Genomic DNA, 27,748 nt, shown 5'->3' on the forward strand with positions numbered 1-27,748 from the left:
AAAAAGATACAGCAAATAGTTACAAAAAGAAAACTGTTAAATCTGTTCCATTTCTGAAAACATCTATACATTTTCTCTGTGAGCAGCCTTTTATTTACCCATGTTATTACCCTCCTGCCTCAGCGTTCCTCTCCTCTTCTCTTCCCTGTCTTGTAGCCTGCAGCAAGGCAAGAGTGATTTTCTGCACTGTGTATACATGGCCAATTCTTAGTCAAGTTCTCCTCCATCTGTCTTGGCTATTAAGTTTGAAAGGATGGAATGTTGCTTAATACGGATATATGACACAGGCGAAGAATAGACAGTAAACGATGCATTTTTTCGCTAATTCAGTAAGAAAATACGGAAAATTATTTAGAGTGTTAAATAGAACCTGGGATAATCAGTCTTCATTGTCAATTTTCCAGAATCTTGAATGATTCATAAGATAAGCCTTTGGACCTGCCCGCGAGGAACTATCTGGATAGGTTAATTGAGATGGGAAGTCCTGCTCTGGGTTGAGATTCTGAACTGAATAAAAAGGATAAAGTTAGTTGAACACTCATTCCTTGCTTTCTATTTCTTTATCGTGGATGTCCCATGGCCCAGATACCTTGAGCTCAAGAACAGCATCTTCTAATTGAGAGCCCAAAACCCTCTTCACCCTCAAATTACTTTTCTCAGAGTATTATATCAAGCAATAGAAAAATGAAAAATAAACACTGTTATAAAACATTAGATTATGTGATTTACCATATATACAATAATCCTTAAAGTCATCAAATAATTCTTATCAGAAATGGTCTAGGGAAAGTAACAAAAGAGACATCTTGATAAGGGGTACCATTTTGACATCAAAGGGAAATGTAGTTTCAGGGAAACCCCTAGGAACTCACAAGGATGACACCAACTAAGACTGTTAACAATGGTGGAGAAAGTGCCTGAACTGAATTTACTGTAAGCAGATTGCTGACTTCCCTAATTGTCATCAGAGATACTCTATCCAGTAACTGAAGGAAGTGTTGGCAAAGATCCACAGACAAGCACTGTGCTGAATTCCTAGAGTCTTGGGGTAGAAATGGAGTGGGAACTGTACCAAACAGGGGTCATAATGGGGAAATCCCACAGAAACAGTTACCTGGCACACAGAAGCTCATGCATGCTGGACCAACAGTCAGGAAGCTAGGACTAGGACTGACCTAGGCCTTCCACATGTGTGTGACAGTTGTGTAGCTTGGTCTCCTAGTACTACTTCTAATCGCAGGAACTGGACCTCTCCCTGGCGCTTAGCTGAATTTTGGTAACCTGTTCTCCATGCTGGATTATCTCTCCAAGCCTTGGAGCAGGGGGGCGGGGAGTTTGGTCCTGTCTCAATTTGATGTGCCATGCTTTGTGCATGTCCAAGAGAGGACTGTCTCTTTCTGAATGAAGATGAAGAAAGAGTGGATGGTGAGGGGGAAGATAGGAAAGGGGAAGAGACAGGAGAAGAAACTGGTTGGTATGTAAAATAAATGACATAGATGTTATTTAATTAAAAAAAATGGTCTTTGAAAGTCTATTAATCAAACCAGTGAGGAAATGCATGAGCTTTTTGGGAAGAATGTGTTTGTCTGACAGGACTAAAATATAAACTTAAATCACTCGTTCAGGCACTTATGTATATATTTTTAAATGCCTTGCAAATTTCTCATATTCAATTTGTATCTTTCCATACTATATCATAATTCCATGATAATCCTGGCAATGTACTCTTGAACTTAATTACCTATACTTAAAACAATAAAGATGTTTGGGCACAAACTAAATAGTGATGAATGAAATATGAATAATTATGAGACAATTTAAACTGAGAACAAACTGCTATTAAATAAATAGGACAATTGGATAAAAATGTATGTTTAGAATTTTAAATGAATTATCAAAGTCCTTTAATATATAAAGTATAATACTGCATTATCATCCTATAAAGGATATATTAATAAGGAGGAAAAATATTCTTTTCACAGTACGTTTCGTGTATCCATCTATTACTACCTCCAACCTAAATCCTCTCATAGCCTACTTTCTTTCAAGCCTCACATACTATATTATTATTATTATTATTTATTTTAAGTAGCCAATAATTAGTGCTTCATATATACACATGTGTGTTTGGCCATCCACTGCAATATCAGTAACTAAGCAACCAGTGGTTACAGTCTTTAGCTGCCAATCACTCCTTCAGAAATGTTGGGTGATCCTCATTCCACGCTAAGTTTTTAACTGGTTTAACCTTTTTAAAAACTATTTTATAATTTAATTATGTATGTGTGGGAGTGGTATGTTTTATGATTATTAGTGTCCATGGAGGTAAATGAATTCAGAGCCTTCAAGAACTAGAGTTATAGGTGGTTTTGAGTCTCTTGCACATGTTGAGAGTAAACTCAAGTCCTCTGGAAGAGAAGTATACACTCTTAGCTGTTGCTCCATCTCTTCATTTGCTGCTTGTCTCTATCTTGTGTAAATCTTTTTTTCCAGTAACCACTGCAAGTATGAGTTGATTCGTACACTCTTAGAGTTTCTATTGCTGTGAAGAGACACTATGACCACGGAAACCAATTTTTTTTCTTTTGTTATACAAGCCAGGGTTTCTCTGTGTAGATTTGGAGCACCCTGGAACTCACTCTGTAGAACAAGCTGGGCTCAAATTCACTGAGATCTGCCTGCTTCTGCCTCTGGAAAGCTGGGGCTAAAGTTGTGTGCTATTACCTCCCAGCAGCAATGATAACTCTTATAAAAGAAATCATTTATTTGGAGCTGACTCATATTTTCAGAGTGTTAGTCCAAAATCATCATGGTGGGAAGTAGCATACAGGCAGACGTGGTGCAGAGAAGTGGCTGAGAGTCCTACATCTTGATTGTAGGCAGTAGAAGGAGGCTGTGTACAACACTGAGTGTAACTTGAGCATGGAGGATCTCAAAGAACACTGCCACAGTGACATGCTTCCTTCGAAAAGGCCATGCTTCCTAATAGTGCCACTCCCTATGGATTAAGGATTTAAACACATGAGTTTATGGAGGCCATACATAATCAAATCACCGTATGGACTAACCAAATCATGTGCTAAAATCATGGCTGTACTGCCATTTTTTTAGGATCTTTCATTCTTTCCACTTCCTATTCTGGGAAGATGTCTTAGCCTTGAATAATGGAACCACAGCTGAGTTCTATATGAGACCGTTGATATTTTCCTTCCCAGAAGCCAACATCGCACCTTTTGGCTCTGTGAAAGATGATTAGCAAGGAGAGATTTTTGTGGTCTAGTTTATATTGGCTGTAACCAAAGTGAATAATGTTTTCAGCCAGGAGTCTTTCCAATGAGTGTTTGTAGACCACCAAGAGCAGTATCAATAGCCTGTGTTATTTACACTATCTCTGATGCCTCCCTGATTAATGTTGAGAGATATACTAGAGCTATCCCTGAAATTTTCATCTAATAAACTATATTTTGGGGGTAACAATATTGTCCACATATCAAGGATCTTATTTTCAAATTCCCCTTAAATATATTCTTATGTATATGTATATTTGTATGTAAAAATGTATGTATTTTAACAATATATGTATGATATGTTTATATATATATATATATATATATTAATTAGCTTACATACAAGAAGATTTCTATGAGGTTTCTTCCTGTATCCTCACTTTTGACAACCTATCTCTCTGTGCTCTGCTTCCCTGTTCCTCTATGCCTGACTTAAACCCTGAAAACCTGTTTAACTGCCCTCTTTTCATGTTACCTGACTCTACTGTCTCTTCTGATGAAGGCTTTTCTTGAGTTGGAAGATTGTAAGTTTTGATATAACTATAGCATCTTATACCCTTCATTTTTCGTAGTCCTTCTACCAAGATCTCATTTCCCCATTCCCCATTCTTCTCCATGCTTGGACATTTCTGACCCCAGTGTCCCCCTGATAACTATCATGTCACCTGTACGTTTTTACCCTCACTCCTGTAAGGCTTCTGTACCCAATAGCCTGACATCCACATGTGCTCCAGTTTAAACATAAAAAAATAAAAGAATCAACTATAGAAGATGTTGTGTTTATTTTCTGGTCCTAGGTTACCTCTCTGAGTATATTTTTAATAACTTCATCCAAATTTTATGGCTCCCTTTTTCTTTACTGCTGAGTAACATTCTGTTTTGTATGTACACCATGTTTTCTTCATATGTTCTTAAGATGATATACAGCTTGACCAGTTTCATTTTCTACCTCTTTTTAATAGAGTCACAATGAGCATCTCTGTAATAGCATGTGGAGTCCTTCAGGTGTATGACCAGGGTAGTACAGCTGGGTCATACAATCTATTTCTAGTTTTTCAGTAATCTTCAGACTGACTTCTACATTGACTTTACTAGTTGACACTGCCTCTGAAAATAACATTTCCTAAAAATAGAATAACCGGATATTTCCTCTGAATCATGTATTTAAGGACATACCACTGAGAGGAAAGTGCTTAGCGACAGAGTGCTTCTCACCCACACAATAGTCCTGCATCTGATTCTAAGGATCTCAAGGATTTATCAGCATACATGTTCTCAGGATTCACTTAGGCAAAATGTAAAGTACATGGAAAAAGATTAAGAAAATTGTTTCAGGTTGAGACTGTTTCATATTAGATAATCATCAAAAGAGATATAAGTAAAATATTTGAGAAGAATGCATATGCAATATTTTAGTTATATATTATTTTTAAATATGACACAATATAATATTATAAGAAAACTTACTGTGATACGGTTCCATCTTCCCAAATTATTTAAAAATACATCATTTAGAAATGTTTAATACAGTAAACTTCATCAAAAAAAGTAAGATTGGAATGTTTTACATTTTTATGTATAAAAATTTTACCGTAGTTAACATGAACATAGTGTTATCCTCTAATTTCTAATTGTGTGTCCATTTGACCATTAGACACGTGTAGTTTTCAGAAGGTTTTGTCAGAAACTAAAGCGGTGAATTCGGCAGCAGTTCTCATTCTCCTGGGCTGTCAGGACAGGGAATGTGAGCACCATTGATCTGCAATGGATTATCACTAACACTACTTGAAATAACACTGTGCTTCATGCAGTGGTTAGTACTAAAGGCTGGTAACTGCTGTCGTTGCTGTTATTGGATGCATAACACACTTTGGACTGCAGGATGAAATCTGTTCAGAATCCAGTGCCCTCCAACACTTTCCTCCAAACAAATACAGTTGGGGTTTCTTTGACAATTAAGAACTAGTTTGACTATTATAAATGATTATCTATTGATCTGTAATTTTAATAATACATTACATTTTTAAATGAGCTGCATAAATATAATATCCTAAACAAGAGTAGAAATATGCATAAAATGAAACTGACATTAAATTTATATCAATAACTCAAAGTCTATACCCATTTTATTCTTAGAAATAGACTAATTATGACCATTAACCAACTCTAATCAACCCCCTTTAAAAGAAAATAAACATTTATATACAATCATTTTCAGAATTTGTGTGTTGTTTTCTCCAAACAGCTTCACACTTGTTTTTGGGTGAAGTATTTTTAGGGTTCATGGAGACCTGTTGGGGCATCTTGTTCCATCAAGCCATATTACCTTGTATAGAATTCACGGGTTCTCATCTTCTGTGTAAATAAAAGCAGAATCTATTTTCCAAAGTAACATATCCTTAGACTCAAATTTTAAAGTCAAGATACATTTAAAATATATATGTATGTTTGGCTTAGCAGCCACCAGAATCAAATATTTTTTTAGCAGTTAACTCATTAACAGTCAAAAATCCAAAGAAAATGAAATAATGCACTTAATCCAGACTCTCTGTGTACTTTCATCTTTACACGACTTATTTTCTTTATCATTTTTTAATATTATTTTATCTTACTCCTTTAATCTATGACTGTCTGTATTCTTTTTCTCTTTCTCCTAATCCCATCTACATTTATCCAACACTGTGGCTCATTCAGAGGTCTTTTTTGCGTGAATCTTTCTTATTGTGTATTTGTAATCATTTTTTGACCAGAAGAGTTCTTTTTTTTTTCTGTCTCAATGCTGAGCAGGTATGAACTAATGTTGTGGCTTTGCCTTTTGGCTCTGCCCAGTCCAACATAGCAGAGGTATGCTCACCACCTCTGTAAGCCATGCTCACCACCCCAGCTCTAGGGATGTGTCAGGTCTATGTCACAATTAATCAACTTGTAGCACTCTGTTCACAAACTCCATTTAAGTGCTCTGTAGCAGGTTCTACTGACAGAGCCAGAGCTCTTCATCTCCTCATGCTGCTAGTACAAACCAGGAAGCCATTTCGTTCTCCCTCTTCCTCTCCTCCTCCTCCTCCTTTTCCTCCTCCTCCTCCTCCTCCTCCTCCTCTTCCTCTTCCTTATTCTTCTTTTCTTTTGTCTATTGAGACGAGGTTTCTCTGTAGTTTTGGAGCCTATCCTGGAACTAGGCTGGCATCGAACTCACAGTGATCTACCTGCTTCTGCCTCCCGAGTGCTGGGATTAAAGGCATGTGCCATCACTGCTTGACTATGGAAGAAATCTCTTAAAGAAGCCACTCTCTGTTTGGAGTTAGCAAAACTGAGCATATCTGAAAAAAAAATGTGCCTACCAAGAATATCCAATTGACTCCCATTTTTTGTGTGTCTAGAAACCCATTTTAAAAAATCTTATGCTTTATATAGATGTGCATTGCTAAATGTGGGTGCCATTTTGCAATTGGAGACTGTATTTTTGTTTTTAGTCACCCAGACCAGACTAATCACACAAACCTATATTAATTACAACACTGCTTGGCCAACAGCTCAGAGATATTCCTAGATAGCTCTGTATATTAAATTAACCCATTTCAGGAATAACAAAATGGGATAAAATGTATAGTCGGCACTATCTATTTTGTTACATTTATAAATTGTGAGTATTCACTCAATTATAGATATATAATTGTATAATTGAGACGTGTCATTTGTATGTTAATGAAAGTTATTCATTGTCGTTCTCATATATCCAGTGGACAGATATTCAATGTAGAAAGGAAATGAAAGACAAAAGTTACAGAAGCCAGGTCGCAGGATTAGTGTAATCCATGTAAAGACAAAAGATCAGCCAGAAGAGAAAGCCAGATTCATGTAGGTCACTCTTCTGAGATCGTATTTTAGCAAGAAGCCTTCTCAGCTGTAAAAAACAACACTGACCTGTCACACTTGCTGGACCTCATATCATTATGCTTCCTTTATTAGAATATTGACTCACACATTGAATAATATATTTCATAGCTTTGCCTTTCATTCACGGAAGGCCTGGGGACTGAATACCAGTCATACATAATCATCACAACTGCATATGTGAAATTTCTACATTTGTCTACACATTTGTGTATATAAACAATGTTTTGTATTAAATTTGTGTATGTATACCTAAGTCTGCATATAAAACATATAATGTAAAACTTTTTTTATATATACACAGTTTGTTTTTGTAGTTACAAATAAGTTAAGAACAAAATATATTCGGCTGGATAGGAAAGTAAGCTCTGCAGTTATTCGTACATTATTTTACTTAGCATGAATCAGTCTTTTTTAAATCTTATTTAAATTAGTCAACTATTTGAAGTGAACAGGTAAGGAAGGTTAAAATGTATGCCTCTTTTCGTGATGAAGGATTAGAATAAAATAAAATGTTATTAATAATAATTTAAGAAGTGTAAGCTCAAATGGAAATGGCCTGTAGACTTTCAGTGAGGCCAAGAACTGCTCTCCATTGTGATTCCTCATAGGAACATTGTAGAAGTCACAACCATTTATTGTTTTGAGCAAGGATACTGGAGTGAAAAGCAGGGTACTTGTGAAATATGACCTGTATCAAAGATGTGGCATGTATCTGGTTCTGAATATTTATTTCAAAACTAGATATATTTATAGTATTAAAAATAGACATAGTACATAAAATGTTAGATCAAATGAGATATGTAATATGAAAAGTTAATTATAAATCTATGTTTTCTGAGTTAAAATACTTTTTTGTTATCTATTTTAAGAACTACAAATTGATACGTTCATTTTTATTTACATAGCAAAGTGGTTACAATATTGAACACAATTTTATCTTCTTTTCCTTCCACAATCACTCTTGTCTGCCTTTGAGAATATGCTGGAACACCCTAAGCGTGCGCTTAGAGCCCATTTCCAATGCATAGTCGACCATGTTGCTCTGATTCTCATCTTTTCTGTTTGTGCTTTTACCTCTACTTCCTACTTACCCCCTTCCCAGTGCCAGTGTAAAATGTGTAAATTACTAGAGTTTGAACCCTCCACCTCTGCTTCCTGATTCCTCCATTCCCAGTGGTTGTGTAAGGCCAGCAAGTGATGACAATTTCAACCATTCATCTGCACTTTCTGCTTCTCTTCTTCCCGGTGCCTGTATGAGGTCTGTTTCTCCTGGAGGTTTGCATCCTTCATCTCCATGTCCTGCTTTCTTCAGTCCTATGCCTAGCAGAATATGGAATCTCTAGGTTTTTCTCATTTTACTGAGATTCTACATAGAAGTGAGGTCATAAAACAATTTGTGTGGTTGATTTATTTTATGAGTATAATGCCCTCCAGATTCATCCATATAGTGAATTAGAACATCAAAAAATACTAACACATTGATATTTTAACTAATTTACTCACACCTTATTTACATATCGACTTTAATACTAATGTTGCGCATAGGTAGAGTTGCTTGTAGATAGGTTCATCCTGGTGCTGACTATAAACTTGAGGCTCATGATTCCTGGTGTGAAAAATTTCCTGCAACTCCACAAGTGGCAGAATTGGTTTTGAAATCAATTAGTATCTCGTAGAAACACCTTTTTAAACTACTATAATATGGACAAACAAATGTTAAGACTGAACTGCAGCACTCACTTACATCACTAGTGGGTGGGACAGAAATACTGTTGTTAAGTTAATCCTTCAAAGAAAAGTTTCTTTTTTCTCATCTGTTCAGAAATCTGCATATGTCTGGATTGTCTGTAAATAGTATTGGGTATAGTACTGAAATGACTATGAAAACCCTGCTCAAAATAGTAGGGAAAAATGAATGCAAACAAAAAAGCAAAAGAAATTAAGTTCATTTGAGAATCTGAATTCCTGTCTATGCTGGGAGTGGACCATAGTAAATGTCCAGAGTGTATCTCATTTGCCTACAGAAAAACTTCTCAATCTGTGATTGGTACACTTCTTAGAATACTTTGGTGTATTATCTACTGTCCTGCAAACCCTAAAAACAGCAATGAGCATATAAAATGTCTCCAGGATGCTCTCCCTGCATCAACATTTTGATGTGCTATTCCTCATCTACACTTGAAAGAAGTGAGGATGCATTCATGCTTATTGAGGGCCCATATTTAGGGCAGTTTGTTCCTGCGATAAATATGGTGAAGTCTTTACGTGAAAGTGTACAGTTTTCAAGTAAATGTTTTTTAGGCATATTGCCAGATGTCATGACAGTTTTTATATTTTTTAAAATAGAAACATTCCTTTCTCTCTAGGAGCAATTTTTGATGAATCTGCTAAAAAAGATGACGAGGTATTCCGCACAGCAGTTGGTGACCTCAATCAGAATGAGGAAATCCTACAGACTGAGAAAATCACATTTTCAGTGACATTTGTTGATGGCAACAACCCTTTCCAAGCTGTTCAAGAAGGTAAGGCCCATCAGTGATCTACTATCTATCTTGATTATATTATTTTATTGTTCAGTAACATCAAAATAGATTAGTAAACAACAGTTCATTGTAGGCATTATTCTGTGTGGTTTTGGCTAATTAGATACCTTTCTCTGAGAGTACTTATTATGTTAGTATTTTATCTTATATTCAACTTTTGAAGGCATGTCATATGAAACAGTTATTATGTGAATTGAAATATGATATAAAAGAGCACATACATTTTACAGTCAAGAACCTTACAGCATTGTTATGGCATCAATAGAATGGAACATTCTAGTAAAATATGACTGTTCATCAGAATTTTTGCTTTGGATTCCTCTGTGATTACTGCTGACTTGAGTATTGTCACAACTTACAATGACATTTCAGGTTTACACATGAAAAATGCATTGCTGCAAGGAAAACCTAGAGACACTATCCACAAGTCAGCAGTGTTACATACACTGTGTACCTAAAGTCCTGAATCTGGGTGTACTGTTTTGTTTCCTACAAATTACCAATACTAAACTTAGTATCTTTCTTCCTGATTTTCATGAAATTGACTTTATCGTTCTCATGCACCAACATAATCTGCATTGCTAGTCTTATATTAATGGATTTCCCTAAAAATCTGATAAAGTGCTAATGCCCTTCTTTGGTAAAGTGCTCATAGTTGGGAAGTGATTTCTTTATAGCTGCTAAGGCTATATGTTATTTATGTGTTTTCCCTCATATTGTGCTGAAACACAATTCTGGTCATGATGACATTAAGAGGTGAGTGATCTGAAAGATGATGAAGGCATGGGAATCTGCCTTTATATATGGTTAGTGCTCTTAAAAAGGAGGTAGAGTATGCATGCTGTTCCTTTGCCTTCTGAGGATACAACAAGGACCTTTTCTGTGGAATGAAAAACCAGCACTCAGTAGGCAGAATCTGTTAACCCCACGAAATTGGGCTTCCAACATTCAGAAATGTGAGCAGTAAGTTTTCATTTACTGTAAGTTACTAATTGAAAGATGTTTTCTCATAGTTTCAGAGACCAGGAAATTGGTCTGTTCTATGCTTTTTTGTGACTATACTTTTAGGATAATGAAGGGCAGAGTAATATTGTCAAATGGCTTGGGTTTGTGAAGCATTAAAATCAAATTTGGAAGAAGAAGCAACAATCATCCAATTGGAAATAATAAATTGGGTTGGCAGTAAAGAGTATCAAAAGACTGACATTGAGCAGATGAGAAAATAGCCCCAAGTGTCTGGAACATGCACCCCTTTTGTCTACTATTGTAGCTTTTTGTGTTCAGATTGTTGGAGATAGGACACATGTGCATTCATTTACTTTTGTTCATAGACTAGGATTTGAACATGTGATCTAAGAAATATTGTTTATTGCTGATTGGGTAGTGTAAACAGACTGTTTTTTTATGAAATTAACAAAATAAAGAATCTTTTTCACTGAAAACTGAAAAGTATATTTAATGATGACAAAGTAGATTTTAATTTCTAATAACCGAATATTGATTCAAGACCAAATTAAAAATGCATCTAAATATTTCACATTAAAAACATAGTTATACCATGACTTAAAATTCAAATAGTGTGTATGCTAAAAAATCTTTTATGTAAGTATTTATAGGAAGTCTAATATTAGAATTGTTAAAGGAGTTTGAAAATCAATGTGGAATTTTAAGAAGATATTTGATAATTTAGAGTGTATGTTCTCTAACAATTATGTTCTCAGTGAATGCTTCAAGACTTCTTTTGACACCTAGTGCTTTCACTACCACAATGGAAGCAGGATACAAAGAGGTCTGACTGACTTTTTCTTCCATCTCTGTATGTGTCAATCTTAACTTCTCTCCAAATCAATCTCAAAAATGCAATTATATACTAATGGCTTTTAAATGTCTCCCTTCATTTAAAAAGTAGATTGGAGAAAATTATAATGTTTGAATAAATTCTGTCATACCATTTTTAAAGACTACATTAAAAACTGAGTTTTTTTAAAAAAAACAATATGGCAGTGTTATTCTTTTAGACTTTGTTTTCTGAAGCCATCCTGCTGTTAGATAAGTTCTAGAAACAAACATGTCTCTCAACAGAATTGTAGGGACTTGGAAGAAGTTGTGGCACTGAAAGGAAATTGGGAAGGAAAATAAGATGACCAGATGGAGTCCAGTAGATATCTGACAAGCAGTCTGAAGGAGCTTGACAGATTGCCTGGATAGTGTTTGATACTAACAAGATGTTCTGGGTCAGTTATGTCGATGGGCTGTGCTGGTGGTGAACCCGACTAAGTTAAAGCTTTAGAGAAGCTCTGTGTCACTTTTTCATATCTAGAAAAATTATGGAGGAATTTTTGTTTGTTTGTTTATTTGTTTGTTTTGTTTCTGAGATAGGGTTTCATAGTGTAGCTCAGACCAGACTGGCCTGGAACTCACAGAGATCTCCTGCTTCTGCCTCCCAAGTTCTGGGATTAAAGGTGTAACCCACAACTCTAAGGCTGGATTTGAATTTGTTTTATTAGTAAAAATAATAATTTGCAATGATACTATAAGAAAATGGTTCAAAACCATCCCATAGGAACTGTTCAGGCTTCATGAAAAGAAACATTTTAAAGTACCCTTTCTTTGAAGAGTATCAAGAAATTTAGAATAAAAATGTCATCAGAGATGGCTACTTTTAATGATTAACTCTTCATAACTGTACCTTTACAATCATTAAAAAAGAATTCAATATTATCAACTTATTATTTGAAAAACTTCAATGATATTATTCTTATTATTTACACACAATTTCTAACGATCTTGTATAACTTACACAGAATCTACAGCTTAGATACTTTTCTGTTCTATGTGAATTTATTTTATTGTCAAAGTACAATATTTAAAAATATAGCATCATTAAGAAAGAGGAAATTTGTTAAAAATGAAAGAAGAGACAAATCTAATAGAAAAATTTGTCACTCAAAAGATAAATCATATTTCATAGATTTATATTTAATTCATTTAAAATTATATTTAACTAACCATATTAAGTCCAGAGTTTGGAGCTAGGAATGTTAAAGTACTAATCCACCATGCACAGAACCAAGAGTTCAATTTTCATACTCACTGAAAGACATTTTGAAGGGTCAATTTTTAAAATGTGATATTTCTATTGCCAACAATTAATCATGGAGAAGCCTGTATCAGTGAACTGCTGATTGGTTCTTGAGATAATACTAATGATTGATATCATTCTGCACCTTCTGGTATAGGACCTTGAGGATAATCATTTATTGTAATGGAAATTTCTACAAATCCATATACCTATTATACAAGAGTGTTTACATTACATTCCTTGATGAACAATGGAAGTTTTGAATATATTTCTCAGATTATAACTATAATCTTAATTCAAACATCGAAGTGAATAACAGAGACTAAAACATGTTGTTATAAAAATAATCTACAAATTTCTTTCAGCAAATTATTTTTCCTTTACTTATTATTCTATTTTATAAAAATCAATATTACATTCATTTAATAAATTGTTCAGCAATAACCAAGGACAAATTATTTTTTATACCTTAACACGACCATTCCTTGCTTTTTTTTATTTCTTTTTTGTAAAATATTTTGATAACTAGGGGACAGAATTTTCTTCTTTCCAGATGGCACATTAGAGAAAGTAATTGCTTCATATCTTTCTAAAAATCCAGTTGCTATGTATGAGTGGAAATATAAGTCATTTTGAAATGTTGAATGTGGAGTCAAAGCTATTCAGAACCAGAGAGATGAAACATTATTTTAATTCTTTTATAGTACATTCAGGTATGAGTAATGAAGAAGCAAACAAGAATTTACAACAAGTGGTGTAAGTTTTAGTTACGAGACTAAATTCAACTGTGCACACACATACACACTTGTGTACATATATATATATGTATATATATATGTGTGTATATACTAGTATATATACATACATATATATGTATATATATAGGGAAATATCAAAATTTGTGTAAGATTTCAGAAATACCATAAAAATGAAAAGGCTGGAGTTGTATTTGCTTTGGTATATATTTTATGTGAATTATTAATTCTCATTGCATGGGATAGTGGGGGTATTCCAGTCTAGATGATAAATGTACTTATTCTCTGTAAATCAATATTATTCTTTCACACTTGGAATTCTTCATCTGCTAAAAATAAAATAATTCAGAAAATGCATAGTATATTTTAAAGGCACTTTGACCCTGTGTTTTTTCTGGCTCCATAGCATATTCATGGCATTTAATTTATCCTTTGAAAAGCCTTTCCATTTCTGAAATTTCTTCTAGATTTTCTGTGATTGATTTTAAAATAAACCTGCCACCTCATCAACCAAGGCTGCAGAGTACAGAGAGCTTGTCACCATCACCATGTTAAAGAGATCCTGAGTAAATTGGGAGCATGGGGACTTTGAGGGAGGGTTGAAGGGGAGGGGAGAGGCAGGGAGGGGAGCAGAGAAAAATGTAGAGCTCAATAAATATCAATTAAAAAAAGAAAAACTAAACAAAATAAAGAGATGATCTGTTGTTATACTTGAACAGAGGGATTAGGCTCCATTTCCTGTTTCGTTTTCACTTACAGTGTGTTTCCTCTATGTATCAAATCACAGACATGTTCCCAGTTTTGTTTCCCTCTGGACAAAAGACCTGAGCAATAAAACTTAATTGTTGAAAGACTCATTCTATGGTGATTTTATAAGGATTTCAGCTTATCATGTTGGGGAGAGGGGAGCAAGGCTTCAGGCGCAACAGTTTTCTCGGTAGTGGAAGATAGTGCTGAAGCAGCTTTAAAGGCAACCGGGCATCCCTGGACCTGAGGCTGGGCTGCTGATCTTCAAAGGCCACAGAATGACTTCCTTAAGGTAGGTCTCATCACCTGAGAGGTCACAGAACTGGAATATGAAGTCAAGAAGTGTTTGAACATAGTATGTGGGTGATATTCTAGATAAAACCTTTGCCACATAGAAATGTCTTATATGAAATACACTGGCAACTATACTGAAAGCAATAGCAGCTAAATCATAATAGTTCTTGACAGACACTAACATACTACTGCCTATGAAATGTGAACATTTGTAAGAAAATAGGAGTAAGAAGAATGTACTAGTCAGAGTACTCACTGGGCATTGCATGTAAAAACCTGACCGAGATGGTTCTTTTGTGTAAGTGTTCTGGAAAGGTTAATCGCTGTGCACTGATATTTAATAGCAAAATTCCGCTGAAGATTTTTCAAATAATTACTCTTCTCTAAAAGGAATTGAAAATCTGAGTAGTATAAGGTATATAATGGCAGAACTGTACTGTAGGCAGAATAAAGCTATTCTTAAAGAAAATATAGAACTATCATGATTATATTTCTTTCTGAACTATTACAAACCACTATGAAGTATATCATTATTATAAACAACACCAAGTTCATGGAAATATTTAGTGCTTCTATATATAAATCAATCTCTGTATTATAGGAATTGGATAAAATTTCTAGTAGGAATCCAAAATATAAATGGCTTCATTGAAAAGTCCATGGAATTTTGCTCATTTCCAATTGGATTGGCCTCATGAATCTTCAAAATTGAAGTTATTAGAAGCATATGAAGAAAACTTATAAACAAAAAGTGGTTTCCTTTCTAGTTAATGACATGAGCCTCATTGTTGTAAAATCATCACAGCAAAGTACCATTTTGTTGAATTATTTCTTTCTTGTGAGACTTAGGTAAATACCATATATGAAACCAAAAGCAAGCAAAGAAAGGATATCCCAACCAATTCCAGTTTAGTGAACCAATGAGTACCTTCCCATTTGCTGCAGGATGATGAGTTGGGAGTGCCACCCATGAGCATGACTGGCTCAGAGGCAGCTGTATCCCTGAAAAGGTCGCTTTGGCATGCCTAGAATCTCTTGATGTTTTCATGCCTAGCACTCCCTGGTCAGCCTTATAGGAAGCTTAGCTGATTAAAGACTGTCATGTCCTAAGCAGCTGTTCATTGCTTTTTATAAAAGTGGAAAGAAGCCTTGTGAAACATGTCCTTTGATGATCTTAAGATTTTCCAATCTGATATTTCTGGGCTCCAGAACAGAACTTGAAGGACCTGTGCTAATTCAACTTATTTATTCCTGTGTTCATTTGCCCGTCCATTCATTCATTCATCTTTCCTTCCTGCATGGCAGGTAGTTGAGATTAGACTTCCAATTTTGAGCATCATGGCAATGTGTAAGTCTCACACAGCTACATGGGTGAAGTGAGGTAAGAAGCAAATGAGGCCTTAACGGTCTTATCAGAACAGGTCCTTTGGCGACTGCATTTTCTGTTTTTCTTCTTATGCTTGGATATTTAGTAGAAGATAGACTGAAATCTTCTACATTTCATTCACCACTTTTTCTTCCTATTGGCCACATTGAAAGAACTAGTCCACAAAGTCAAAAATCCACCTGTTCCTACCAAGGGATATCAATACACCTTGTCAGTGAAGCAGCAAACTGTAGTTGTTCTACCGCCGACAGAAACATCATCCCTATAAATTTATAAAGGACTTTAGGCTAGCTTTTTCCGTAGGAGAAGAGCCCATTAGAGGGTTCAAAAAGTTCAGTCACCATCTCTCCAATTCCACACATTGTACCCCTGTCAGATTAGACTAGCTTCAGTGATATATAATGAAAGACATCGAGGAGACAATGTGTGATTCAGTGTTCTTAAAACTTACAGAAGGAAACTGCAGGGTTTTAAAATATAGAAAGACATATTCTTGGGTATGTAATTTGAGAATTGACTTTATTATTAATAAAAGAAAAATAATGTCTTTAGATTTTCTATTCAGAAAAGTAACCTTGCTTAAGGAATAACATGGCTTTTATTTTAACAAAGTATTACTATAAATACACAGAGTATGATTTTTTTTCATAGGAACATTATTTTAAAGAATGAAAAGCTACGGAAAACTTCAATAGCCCTCAAATGTGAACCCATGCACACTGTAATGCATCTCGAAATGAGATTTAGTAATTTGAAAAACAATATTAATAGAGGTGGGAAATGATCCTCCATATTATTCCTTAATTGAAAGACTGCCCATTGTCTCCTCTAATATACTCTTGGAGTAACATGTCTCCAATAATGTAAGCAGATTGAAATTTATATTTTCACAAGCTCCTCTATCATAGTTTTGAAGATACACTCTTTGACGCCTTTTTTCTTTATAACTATAATTTGAGCAATGTATAGTTTCAGTCATTAGTATAAGCTTAGCATTATGAGCCACTCTGTATTTTGTGTCTTGGAGCACCATTTCTTAGCAGATTTCTTCAAAGTTGGTTTAGCAGAAGCTGATATGTCTGCTTTCGTTTTTACTGGAGTGTCCTTTTCCCTGCCAGTTTGCTCATAACTGTAGCATACTGTTTCTCTTAGTAATCCGTGAGTACATACGGAGTATAGACTTTGGCTACATAATTCAGTTCTCAATAGAACTTGTATGATAGTTACTTGATGAAAGGACCATATTCATGACTTAAAGGAATTCTGTGTTTCGGTTTATTAGATTAAAAGTCACACTTAATCACATTCAGTGTGTGCCTGTAGTCCATTGGGGGTCATAAATACAGTTTTAAGTCACGCAGAGAAACTAAAGATGATTTCTCTTTCGTGTTATTATATGTAATAATGATATCCAAGTTGATAGAAAATGAGTTAGTTACTTAATTTAAGAATAACCTTAAATTAGCTTTTCTTACTTTAAATATTAGATGTGTTATTATCAATTAATAATTGAGTTTGTGGGGCCAATGCTATGTATAGGTTTTTTACTTAAACAGAGTTTTATTGAATTCTCACAGAATCATTCACTTGGAACATTTTCTTCAAAGCAACATAGAAAAGGCCACTGTGCTATAAGAAAGTACATATTATAGGTGAAAGAAGGAACAAATTAGTAGCCCCTTCAGAACACCTGTGAGATTCTACCTTTGCAGCAATTGCTTCCTACAAAGTTGTGCTACTGAGCCTTGAGGTTTTTGCTGGCTAACTTTATCTTTCTACTGTCTTCTGTTGGGTTCTGGCTTATGGGTAAACTTCTTCCTTTAACTCTCAGTGTGCAGCCCTTTGAAACTGCAGCTGACTGTCTTTTAAACATGCAGTTCCTTATATCATGTCATAAACACTGATAGAGACTACATTTGTTTTACCATATAAGGTTCAAACTTGATGTCATTTACCTTGGTTGGAAAACATAGGCATTATGCTCATGGACCATAAAATTATATGTTTCTCTATGTGTCTTAAATATTCAAAAGAAAGTTTCACTGTCTGTAAATATACTGAATTACTCTGAGTTTCAGGAATTTCATGTGTAAAATGGAGATAAATATACTCAATGCTTTTATTGTGCTTATTGTATAGTAATTACAAGAGGTGGTAATTATGACAGGAATGCTCTTTTACTCTTATGAATGTATCTTAATAAGAGTGGGCTAATAAATGATTTACCAGATTATATCATAGTCTCCAATTAAGAAAACGAATTGAATCTGTATAACAATGGATTTTAATAATACTGATCACAGTTTGAAATATTAATTTTATCTTTGGTTATCAACATGAAAATAAGTTGCTTTGAAAAGCACTTCTGTCTTATTTTAGGTTTTTAGGGTTTTTTTGTAACTTTTTTGTTCATTTTGCATACCACCCACAGTTCAACCTTCCTTCCTCCTGCTCATCCCCCCATCTTCCCTCAGAATCCACCCCCATCCACTTTTCAGAAAGAAGAAGGCCTCCCATGAGGAGTCAACAAAACCTGTCACATCAAGTTGCAGCAAGTTCAAACCCCTCTACTCTGGATCAGGACTGAGCAAGGCATCTACCACAAATGAATGTACTCCAAAAAGCCCATTCAGGCACTAGGGATAAACCATGGCCCCTCTGCCAGGGGCCCCCAAACACACCAAGCTCTACAACTGTTGCACACATGCATATTGTCTAGTTCTTTCAGTCTCATTCAGCCTCCCCAGCTCTTGTCTAGATAGAGTAGTCCCTAAGGTTCCATGAACTGTGGTCAGTCATCTCTCTGGAATTTCCCATCATGCTCTTGACCACCTTTACTCATATAATCCTTCCTACCTTTCTTTGACTATACACTCTGAACTTAACATGGAGCTTCCCTGGACCACTCCTATCTTAAAAATTGTCTACTGCTTGTATTTGCCCCACAGATGTCTCTGAATCTACTTACGCACCACAGTACTTTTCAGGTGGATCTCTACAACTGGATTCTTTTTTCTTATTTTTTTTTATTTCATTTTACATACTAACCACAGTTCCCCTCCCATCTCCTTCTACTCCCACCCCCCATACCTTACCACCATCTACCCCGCCACCCATCCACTCCTCAGAGAGAGGAAGGGGTAAGGCCTCCCATAGGGAATAAGCAAAGTCTGGCATATCAGATTGAGGCAGGGCCAAATCCGTCCCCCCTGTATTAAGGCTAAGCATGGCATCCCTCTATAGAGTATAGCCTCCAGAAAGTCAGTACATGCACTAGGGATAAATCCTGCTCCCACTGCCAGTGGCCCCACAAATTGCCCAAGTCACAGAACTGTCACCCACTTTCAGAGGACATAGTTCAGTCCTATGCAGGTTCCCCAGTTGTCAGTCCAGAGTCAGTAGCTCCCACTAGCTCAGGTCAACTGCGGGTTTCCCCATCACGATCTTTACCCCCTTGCTCTTATAATCCCCCTTCCCTCTCTTTGACTGGACCCTGGGAGCTCAGCGTGGGGCTTATATGTGAATCTCTGCATCCTGCAACTGGATTCTTGTTGCTCTTACTGTAAAAATATCACAGGAGATGATTTTGCCTCCCCTCTCGTTTTCAGTGTTAGTTCTCCTAGTTAACACAGGAAGATGAAAATTACATTTGTAGTGTAATTTATTTGACAAATAGTAGTGATGTCGCAACATGTGTACTTAGGGTCTGATAGATTTAAAATACCTTGTTACCAATTCTGGGAAGCAGAGGAAGCCCATGGAGACCAAATTAAAGCTTTCTGATGATTTGTGTGGGCTTAATACAATCAGCGAAGTAAATAAGGCGCTGAGTCATAGCTAAGTGGGATTCAGTTGTAGAGAGGCAGAGTGTAGAAGAATGATGTGTATGAAGGTCAGACAGAGAATGGATTCAAGGAAGGCTTTATGCTTGCTGAGATGGCTCATCGCTGGTATTTGAGCTTGTTTCTGACATGATTGTTTAAAAGGTTATCTTCCCGGACTTAGCACATTTTCATTCTGTCTTTTCATAGGGGAGTACTGACTCTTCAACTCCGTCACTGGTTTCTTTAAATTGTCAATACTAATCTTTTTTAATAACATGATATTATGTAATTTTCTGGGGACTCTCATTTTAAGATGTATTTGTTTGGGGAGGATTGGCTTGTAGATTTGAAGATTGGTAAACTTGTTTCTAAAACTTAATTTCAAAAGTAAAATCTTAAAATATGTGTTACACATGAAGAATATATTCTAAACTAAAAAAGGTATCTATTTTACAAGGTGTGGCGGGAAAGGGGAACTCAATATCAGTATAACTATTGTGCAAATAAAGTAAAAACCAATCCAAATACAGAGGCTTTTTAAAGCTTTATTTTTCTTTAAAAAAGATTCTGTATTTTTTTATTTTATATAACACCCAAACAGGTTAGATTGTAATCACTGTGACAAGGGACCTAAAAATTACAACTGAGAGACAAAGTGTTCATGTAGATTCACGGTTCTGGAAGCTTTACCTCATTCACAGTCATTCAGCCTGACTGCTTGTGGGCCTGAGGAAAGTTGGAGTCCAGGCTAGAAGCAGCAGGAGAAAACACGTTGAGATTAATACTATTGATTGGTAGTAACAATGTAGACCCCCGTATTGTCTGGCTAACAGCAATAAACTTCTTCATATTAGGCCTCAGATCCTAACACTTTTAACACTTTACATTACTGCTGTGACATTATAAAACCTTCATGGATTAACAAAATAGTGACATGCAAGTCCACATGACCAGTTAGTTACCTTGGAACAACCACATTTCTGGAAATTACTGAACTGGGAACTGAGCCTTAAACATGGGAGCTTTGGGGGGAACATTTCATTTGCAAACTATCCCAATCAATAATAAAATACTTGTTATATAAAATTGAGCAATTTGAGGGGCTCCTCTGCACCTCTGTACTCATTCACATTATTAAATCCAAGCAAGGCACAGCAGGCTTTGTGAGACTCTGTACAACAGTGAACGAAGAGTTGTGAGAGACTGTTTTCCTACACATCTCAGACCACAGGTTGACACACTAGGCCTTCCTACTACATCCTACTCAAGTCTACTCTTTTTTATTATTGTTTTAATAAACTCTAGTGGGGTTTATTAGTAGTGTAATCTTTTTTCAGTTTTTAATTTTTGCGTTTTTGACCAGTTTAAAGGATTTCTTATTCATTATGCATTATATTCTTATGCATGTATGTTTTATCAAAACAACAAAGTATATACTTCCTAGTATCATGTATACATTTATAATATGTGTGCATATGTGCTTAAGTGTTTTCTGAGTATAAAAATATGACTGCCAAGCACTTTTCTTAGTAGACCTTAAACTATCAATTTAAACCTTTTAAGACAGATTATAAAACTCTATTTATGTTGCCTGTCAAAATTAAAAAAGGACAAGTCCTATGTCAATCCCACACCATCTAGCTCACTTGAAATTCATTTAAGACTCAATGTATATACTTAGAATGACTGAATCTCTAACTTACTTAATCTTTCTTGAAAATGACCTAATCTTAAATATCGAAAGTGAGGGCAACTGCTGGAAAATAAGGAATTGCTAAGAAATTGAAAGTTTCAGTGTTTTTGTAGTTGTAATGTTTTAAAACAATGATTACAAGCAATTTAAGTTTACAGGCATTAATTGAACAAATTTAGGCTAAGCATCTAAGGACTATCTACCAATATAAAAAATGGACTAAAAGAATTAAGTTAATTAATATTTTCTTTTAGTGGGAAATGGTGTTATAAATGAAACCAAGTGTGCTTTGACTGAAACATATAGGTGATATACATGTATGGTAGGAAACAAGGTGCTTACTTGAATAGGAAGGTGACAGAAAATTACCTTAAAAATACCATTTAAGACAAGTTCATATTGCTTTGAAGCCATCATATCAAAAGGGTATCATTTCAGTTTGTTGCATATGCAAAACTATGCTTGGTGTGATCTATATTATTTGAATATAGGTGATCTTTGGAAGTCCTAAGGTGTTATTCTATTTGTTTATAAGTGGTAAAATTTACCAATTCATCGTTCAGTTGGTTACCATTGCTTATAAATCACTCACCTAAGTCACCTCCAGTATTCCCAACTTCTTTTGTAAGTTGTCTGATAAAAAGAAAAACCTAATCATCCTGCCTCTGGAGCACAATGTCTTGACTGCTGCATCTATTTGAATTTTAAAACCACTTTTTAAAATTATAATAATAGTGTTAAAAATATTTGTTTATTTATGTAAATATTTTCCCCATGGAAAAGAAACAAACATAAAACAAATTAGAGAATGAATTTTTCTCAAATTTTCTCATCATGTAATGCAGAGAAATTCAAATAAAACTACTAATGTTTTAATAATTAATAATATGGAAACCTAGGAAAGAAATCTCATCTTGTGACTTTTTATGTGCAGTCTTGCTGTGCAGGTTGACAAAGAGCCTCATAGGAATGACCAAATGATGTGAAACAACATTGACCTCGTAATGGTTGATGACAACCCATTCCTTATTAGAAGGGTCTTATTTTCACTACCTTTTTTTATTCTTTTCCCCCTTGTTTTCTTGGTGCCCTCGATCTCCTCTGGCTCCTACAGTCTATCAGCCATTTTTTTTTTTGTAAGGTTCCTTTAGGCATGAGAAGACAAATATGATAAAGGTTTTCCATTTAGGGCTGATTGTACCAAAGTCTCACACTCTCTGCATAATGTCTCACTGTGGATATCTGTATTTATTTCTGTTTGCTGCAAGAGGAACCTTTGCTGATGATGGCTGAGCAAGGCCCCGTTTAATAATAATAATGAATGTCATTAGTAGTCATTTCATTGCTGTTTCAGATTCATTCTTTTTATAACAGTGGTATTTCGTTTTATCCTAGGAACCTGGGTTATGCAGTCTCGGATTCTTGGTCACCCAAGAAGGGACAATATGGGTCCATCTCATAGTATGGACATTAATTCAAATCAGATATTGATTGATTATTCCTACACATTTTGTACCACCATTGTACAAGCATATCTGGCAGACCAGACACCACTTTAGATCAAAGGATTTGTGGCTGACTTGGTGTTTACATTTCTCCTTTAGTAGCATACAGATATCAGTCTGTACCAAAGACACCAGAGTATAGGGGTAAAGGCTCTGTGTAGGCACCAGCTTGACTTCATGTTAGATGAGCTGTATGTGTTTTGTTTTCAGCAGTGGGGGCCTGTTGTCAATTGTGGAGTGCAAACTATAATTTTGCTAACAACATGCATTGTTTGAGGGGTACCCTGGTACACTTTGGCCAATATCTCAATTAGATGTAGCTCAATAATGATCCTTGCAGGTTAATTTGGTGACAAGAGATGTCCAGTTAGGATCCTGTCTTCCCTGGTACTTAAAATTTTTATTTAGATCATCTTCATATATCTGGAATCTTCTACTGTATTAGGTCTTTGTACTCCTGCAAAAATGGACTTTAATTTTAGCTGTCTCTCTCCCTATTCCCTCCCTGTTCCCCTCTTCCCCCATTTTTCCACTTGATTTTACAAGTGCAGTTCTACCCCCATTCATTCATACTTATCTATTCTATTTTCCTTTCCTAGGGAGAGATATCTATCCATTCAGTCCTTTACTCTATATCTAACTTCTGTAGTTCTATGGAATTCAGTTTGGTTATCATAGACTTAACATCTAATATCCATATATAAATTAATTGTATCTTACTTGTATTTCTGTGTCTGGATTGCTTCATTCGGGATGCTTTATTCTAGTGTCATCTGTTGTCCTGTGAGTTTCATAATTTCATTGTGTTTAACAGGTGAGTAGTATTCCATTATGTAAATGCCCACATTTTCTTTATGCATTCATCTGTTGAGGGACATCTAGGATGTTTTCAATAAAGAAACAATGAACATGATTGAGCAAGTTTTTCTGTGTGAAAAGAAATGACATTTCAGTATATGTCTAAGAGTAGTACAGATTAATTCCAAGGTAGAATGATTCCATTCTTCTTTCATAGTGATTGTATAATTTTGTACTTCTACCGGTGTGGATGAATACTCCCCTTGCTCACTATCATAAACTGTCACTTGTTTGATCTACCTTAGCTATTCTTATGGGTGTAAGATGAAATCTCAAAATAGTTTATTTTGCATTTCCCTGATGCCTAAGAGTGTTGACCATTTCTTTAAGTGTTTCTCAGCCATTGAGTTTCCTCTTTTGCAGATTCTCTGTTTAGATCTGTACTCCATAGTTAATTTGGTTAATTGTTTTCTTGATTTATGAGGTATGCTTTCTTTTGAGTTCTTAGTATATATTTTGGATACTAGCCCTCTGTCAGATGTAAATCTGAACAAACTATATTCTCATTCTGTAGCCTGATTGTTTGAATGAATGATGGTATTTTTGTGCAGTACAGATTTTTAGTTGCTTGAGGCCCCTGAATTTATTTTTGTTCTTGGTGCCTAGGCTTATGGTGCTCTGTTCAGAAAGTTTTTTTCTGTTCTAATTACTTCAAGACTATTCCTTACCTTCTATACTAAGACAGTTATTATTTATTTGTTTTCTAGGTGGAAAACTAAGGTATGTGTTGGTTTGATGGATCTGTCATGAACCAAAAATAGTGTAGGAAAATAGATTTAAGGTCACATTTGCTAACTATATATCACTAGTATGCTCTGGAGGAAACAGGGCAAAGAGGGTGATATATTATTTTTTGTATACTTCAAACAACGAGGACGTCCACCTTATAGAAGCCTGATATGAATTATCATTTTTTCCTCTTTATAGTGCAACATTTGTTTCCTTTATATCCTCTAGGTGAACTGCTAGCTACCACTCTTCTTTTGCTGCTACTACTCTTTGTTTTCTGGCCCATCTTAACTACTCCTCCAGAATCTATATCAATTAAACGTGACATCTTTTCTAATTATTCTACTTTGCATTGTTAATCTCTCTTGTGATTTCAACTATATTTCACTGATATATTTTTGCTCAATTATTTGAGGGTTTTCCAGTATAATTGGAATGCATCTTCTTTTCACTTGAATTATTCAGACTTGATGACTGAATCAAGCTAGAGATGATTAGGAATATTACACATACCTTTAGATTTTTACTCATATAGGCTAAAATCTTGTTGTTTATGGCTATCTTAGTCTGCCAATAATGCTGACATTGCCATTGGAATGAAAAATGACCAGCAATGGTAGATTACATTAATTGATTTTCATATGTTGAACCACCCCTGCATCTCTAGAAAGAAGCCTACTTGGTCATGATAGGTGATTTTTTTTTGATGTGTTCTTGGATTCAGTTTGCCAGAATTTTATTGAGAATTTTTGTATCCATGTTCATGAGTGACATTAGTCTGTAATTCTCTTTCTTGGTTGAATCTTTGTGCAGTTTTGGTATCAGAGTAACTGTAGTTTCATAAAAAGAGTTTGGCAGTGAACCTTTTCTATTATGTGGAACACGTTGAGAAGTATAGGTATTAGCTCTTCTTGAAAGTTCTGATAGAATTCAGCACTAAAAACATCCATCCCTGGGCTTTTTCTGGTTGGGAGATTTTTGATGGCGGCTTCCATCTCCTCAAGGCTTATAGGTCTATTTAAATTGCTCACCTGGTCCTGATTTAATTTTGGTACATAGTATCTATCTAAAAAATTGTCCATTTATTTTACATTTTCCAGTTTTGCAGAGTACAGATTTTTGTAGTAGGACTTAATGATTCTCTGAATTTCCTCAGTGTCTGTTGTTATGTCCCCCCCCCTTTCATTTCTGATTTTGTTAATTTGGATGTTCTCTCTCTGCCTTTTGATTAATTTGGATAAGGGTTTGACAATCTTGTTGATTTTCTCAAAGAACCAGCTCTTTGTTTTATTGATTCTTTGTATGGTTTTCTGTGTTTCTATTTTGTTGATTTTTTTGAGCTTTCAGGCATGCTGTTAGGTCATAGATGTGAGCTTTCTCCATTTTCCTTATGTGGACACTTAGTGCTATAAACTTTCCTCTTAGCACTGTTTTCATAGTGTCCCATAGGTTTGGATATGCTGTGCCTTCATTTTCATTGAATTCAAGGAAGATTTTAATTTCTTTCTTTATTTCTTCCTTTACCCAAGGGTGGTTCAGTAGTTGACTGTTCAGTTTCCATGAGTTTGTAGGCTTTCTGGGGTTAGAATTGTTGTTGAATTCTAACTTTACTCCGTGGTGATCTGATAAGACACAGTTGATTACTCCATCTTTTGTTTTTTTAATCTGTGGGTGTTTGCTTTGTTACTGATAATGTGGTCAATTTTAGAGTAGGATCCATGAGGTGCTGAGAAGAAGGTATATTCTTTTTTGTTTGGGTGGAATGTTCTATAGATGTCTGTTAGGTCCATTTGGTTCATTACATCTGATAGTTCTCTTATTTCTCAATTAAGTTTCTGTCTGGTTGACCTGTCCATTGGCGAGAGAGGAGTGTTGAAATCTCCTACTATTAGTGTGTGGGGTTTGATGTGCAATTGAAGTTTCAGTAATGTTTCTTATACATATGTGGGTGCTCTTGAATTAGGGGAATAGATATTCAGAATTGAGACTTCATCTTGATGAATTATTCCTGTTATGAGTATAAAATGTCCTTCTCCATCTCTTCTGATTGATTTTAGTTTGAAATCAATTTTGTTAGGTATTAGAATAACCACACTTGTTTGTTTTTGGGTCCATTTGATTGGAAAACCTCTTCCCAACCCTTTACTCTGGGGTAGTGTCTGTCTTTGAGGTTGAGGTGTGTTTCTTGTAAACAGCAGAATGCTGGATCCTGTTTACATATCCATTCTCTTAGCCTGTATCTTTTTATCTAGTTATAAATTCAGAATCATTCTTTCTTTGCTTTCCTTCTTTCAAATAACAACTTTGATTAAATATGTTAATGAATCAATTGTTGCAAAAATTTTCAGAATTGCATTTCAGTTTTATGGTGTAAAACTTTTCTCTTTTCTATCTATTATTTTCATCATTTTTTCCCTATAAAAATAGACTCTTTGCTAAGTGGCAGTAGTAGGGAAAGGGAAAAGAGGGCGATGAGGAGCATAAAATTATAGATGCATTTTCTAAATAACCTATTTCTTTAAATACCTATTTCAAATAGCTCCCCCTATTTTTCAATATCCCTGTAAGCTGGGGTTTAAGCCTCCACTACATGAGTTTGTCAAGTTCATTTATTGTTCAAGCTACAACAATAATTCTTTGTAGAGTCAGGGAACAAAGCTGGAGAAGTTCTACTTTTTTTGTCATACTGCTTATATATGCAGCTGCAGAACCACGAGTATATGGAAGTTTATTAAGAAGCATGATGGCTGAATCAATCTTCAGATCTCCCTGTTAAATATCTGGCTATTCTTCGGCCCTGTATTTGAAGAACCTTGCATTGTGGCTGCTCTTTAGCTGAGCAACAGGATGAAAATACCCAAACAGTTCCAGTAGTTTGTAAGATCAAGTGGGAACTAGAGAGGAGAGTGTTCGTATTCTAAGGGTGTTGATATTTGTTTGTCATCCACACATCCATCAGATAACCTCTGATAGCTTAATGTAGAGACTACTGCCTTCAAAAGGTTTTATTTACTCCAATAAAGTTTAGCCATATTGGAAAGATTTTAAAGACGAAACATTGATTTATTTTAATATTTAAATATGCAATAAAGGTGGTAGGTATATAAGCACCTGTTATAATTTTAAAGACTTTAGAATGAATATCTTTCA

General features: G+C 35.1%; 1 protein-coding gene across 4 annotated transcripts in view; it reads left to right on the plus strand.

Annotated features, from left to right (window-relative positions):
- The window catches only part of Grid2 (glutamate ionotropic receptor delta type subunit 2), a 1,407,776-nt gene that overhangs the window by 252,634 nt on the left and 1,127,394 nt on the right, over positions 1-27,748 (plus strand). For all 4 annotated transcript variants that reach the window (XM_048416269.3, XM_087907267.1, XM_048416268.3 and 1 more), the window contains exon 2: positions 9,548-9,703. In XM_048416269.3, coding sequence (XP_048272226.1) covers positions 9,548-9,703 — 156 coding nt within the window. The remainder of the gene's footprint in view (positions 1-9,547; positions 9,704-27,748) is intronic.

The sequence above is a fragment of the Myodes glareolus genome, chromosome 6 (assembly GCF_982192425.1).
Source record: "Myodes glareolus chromosome 6, mMyoGla1.1, whole genome shotgun sequence".
NCBI lineage: Eukaryota > Metazoa > Chordata > Mammalia > Rodentia > Cricetidae > Myodes > Myodes glareolus.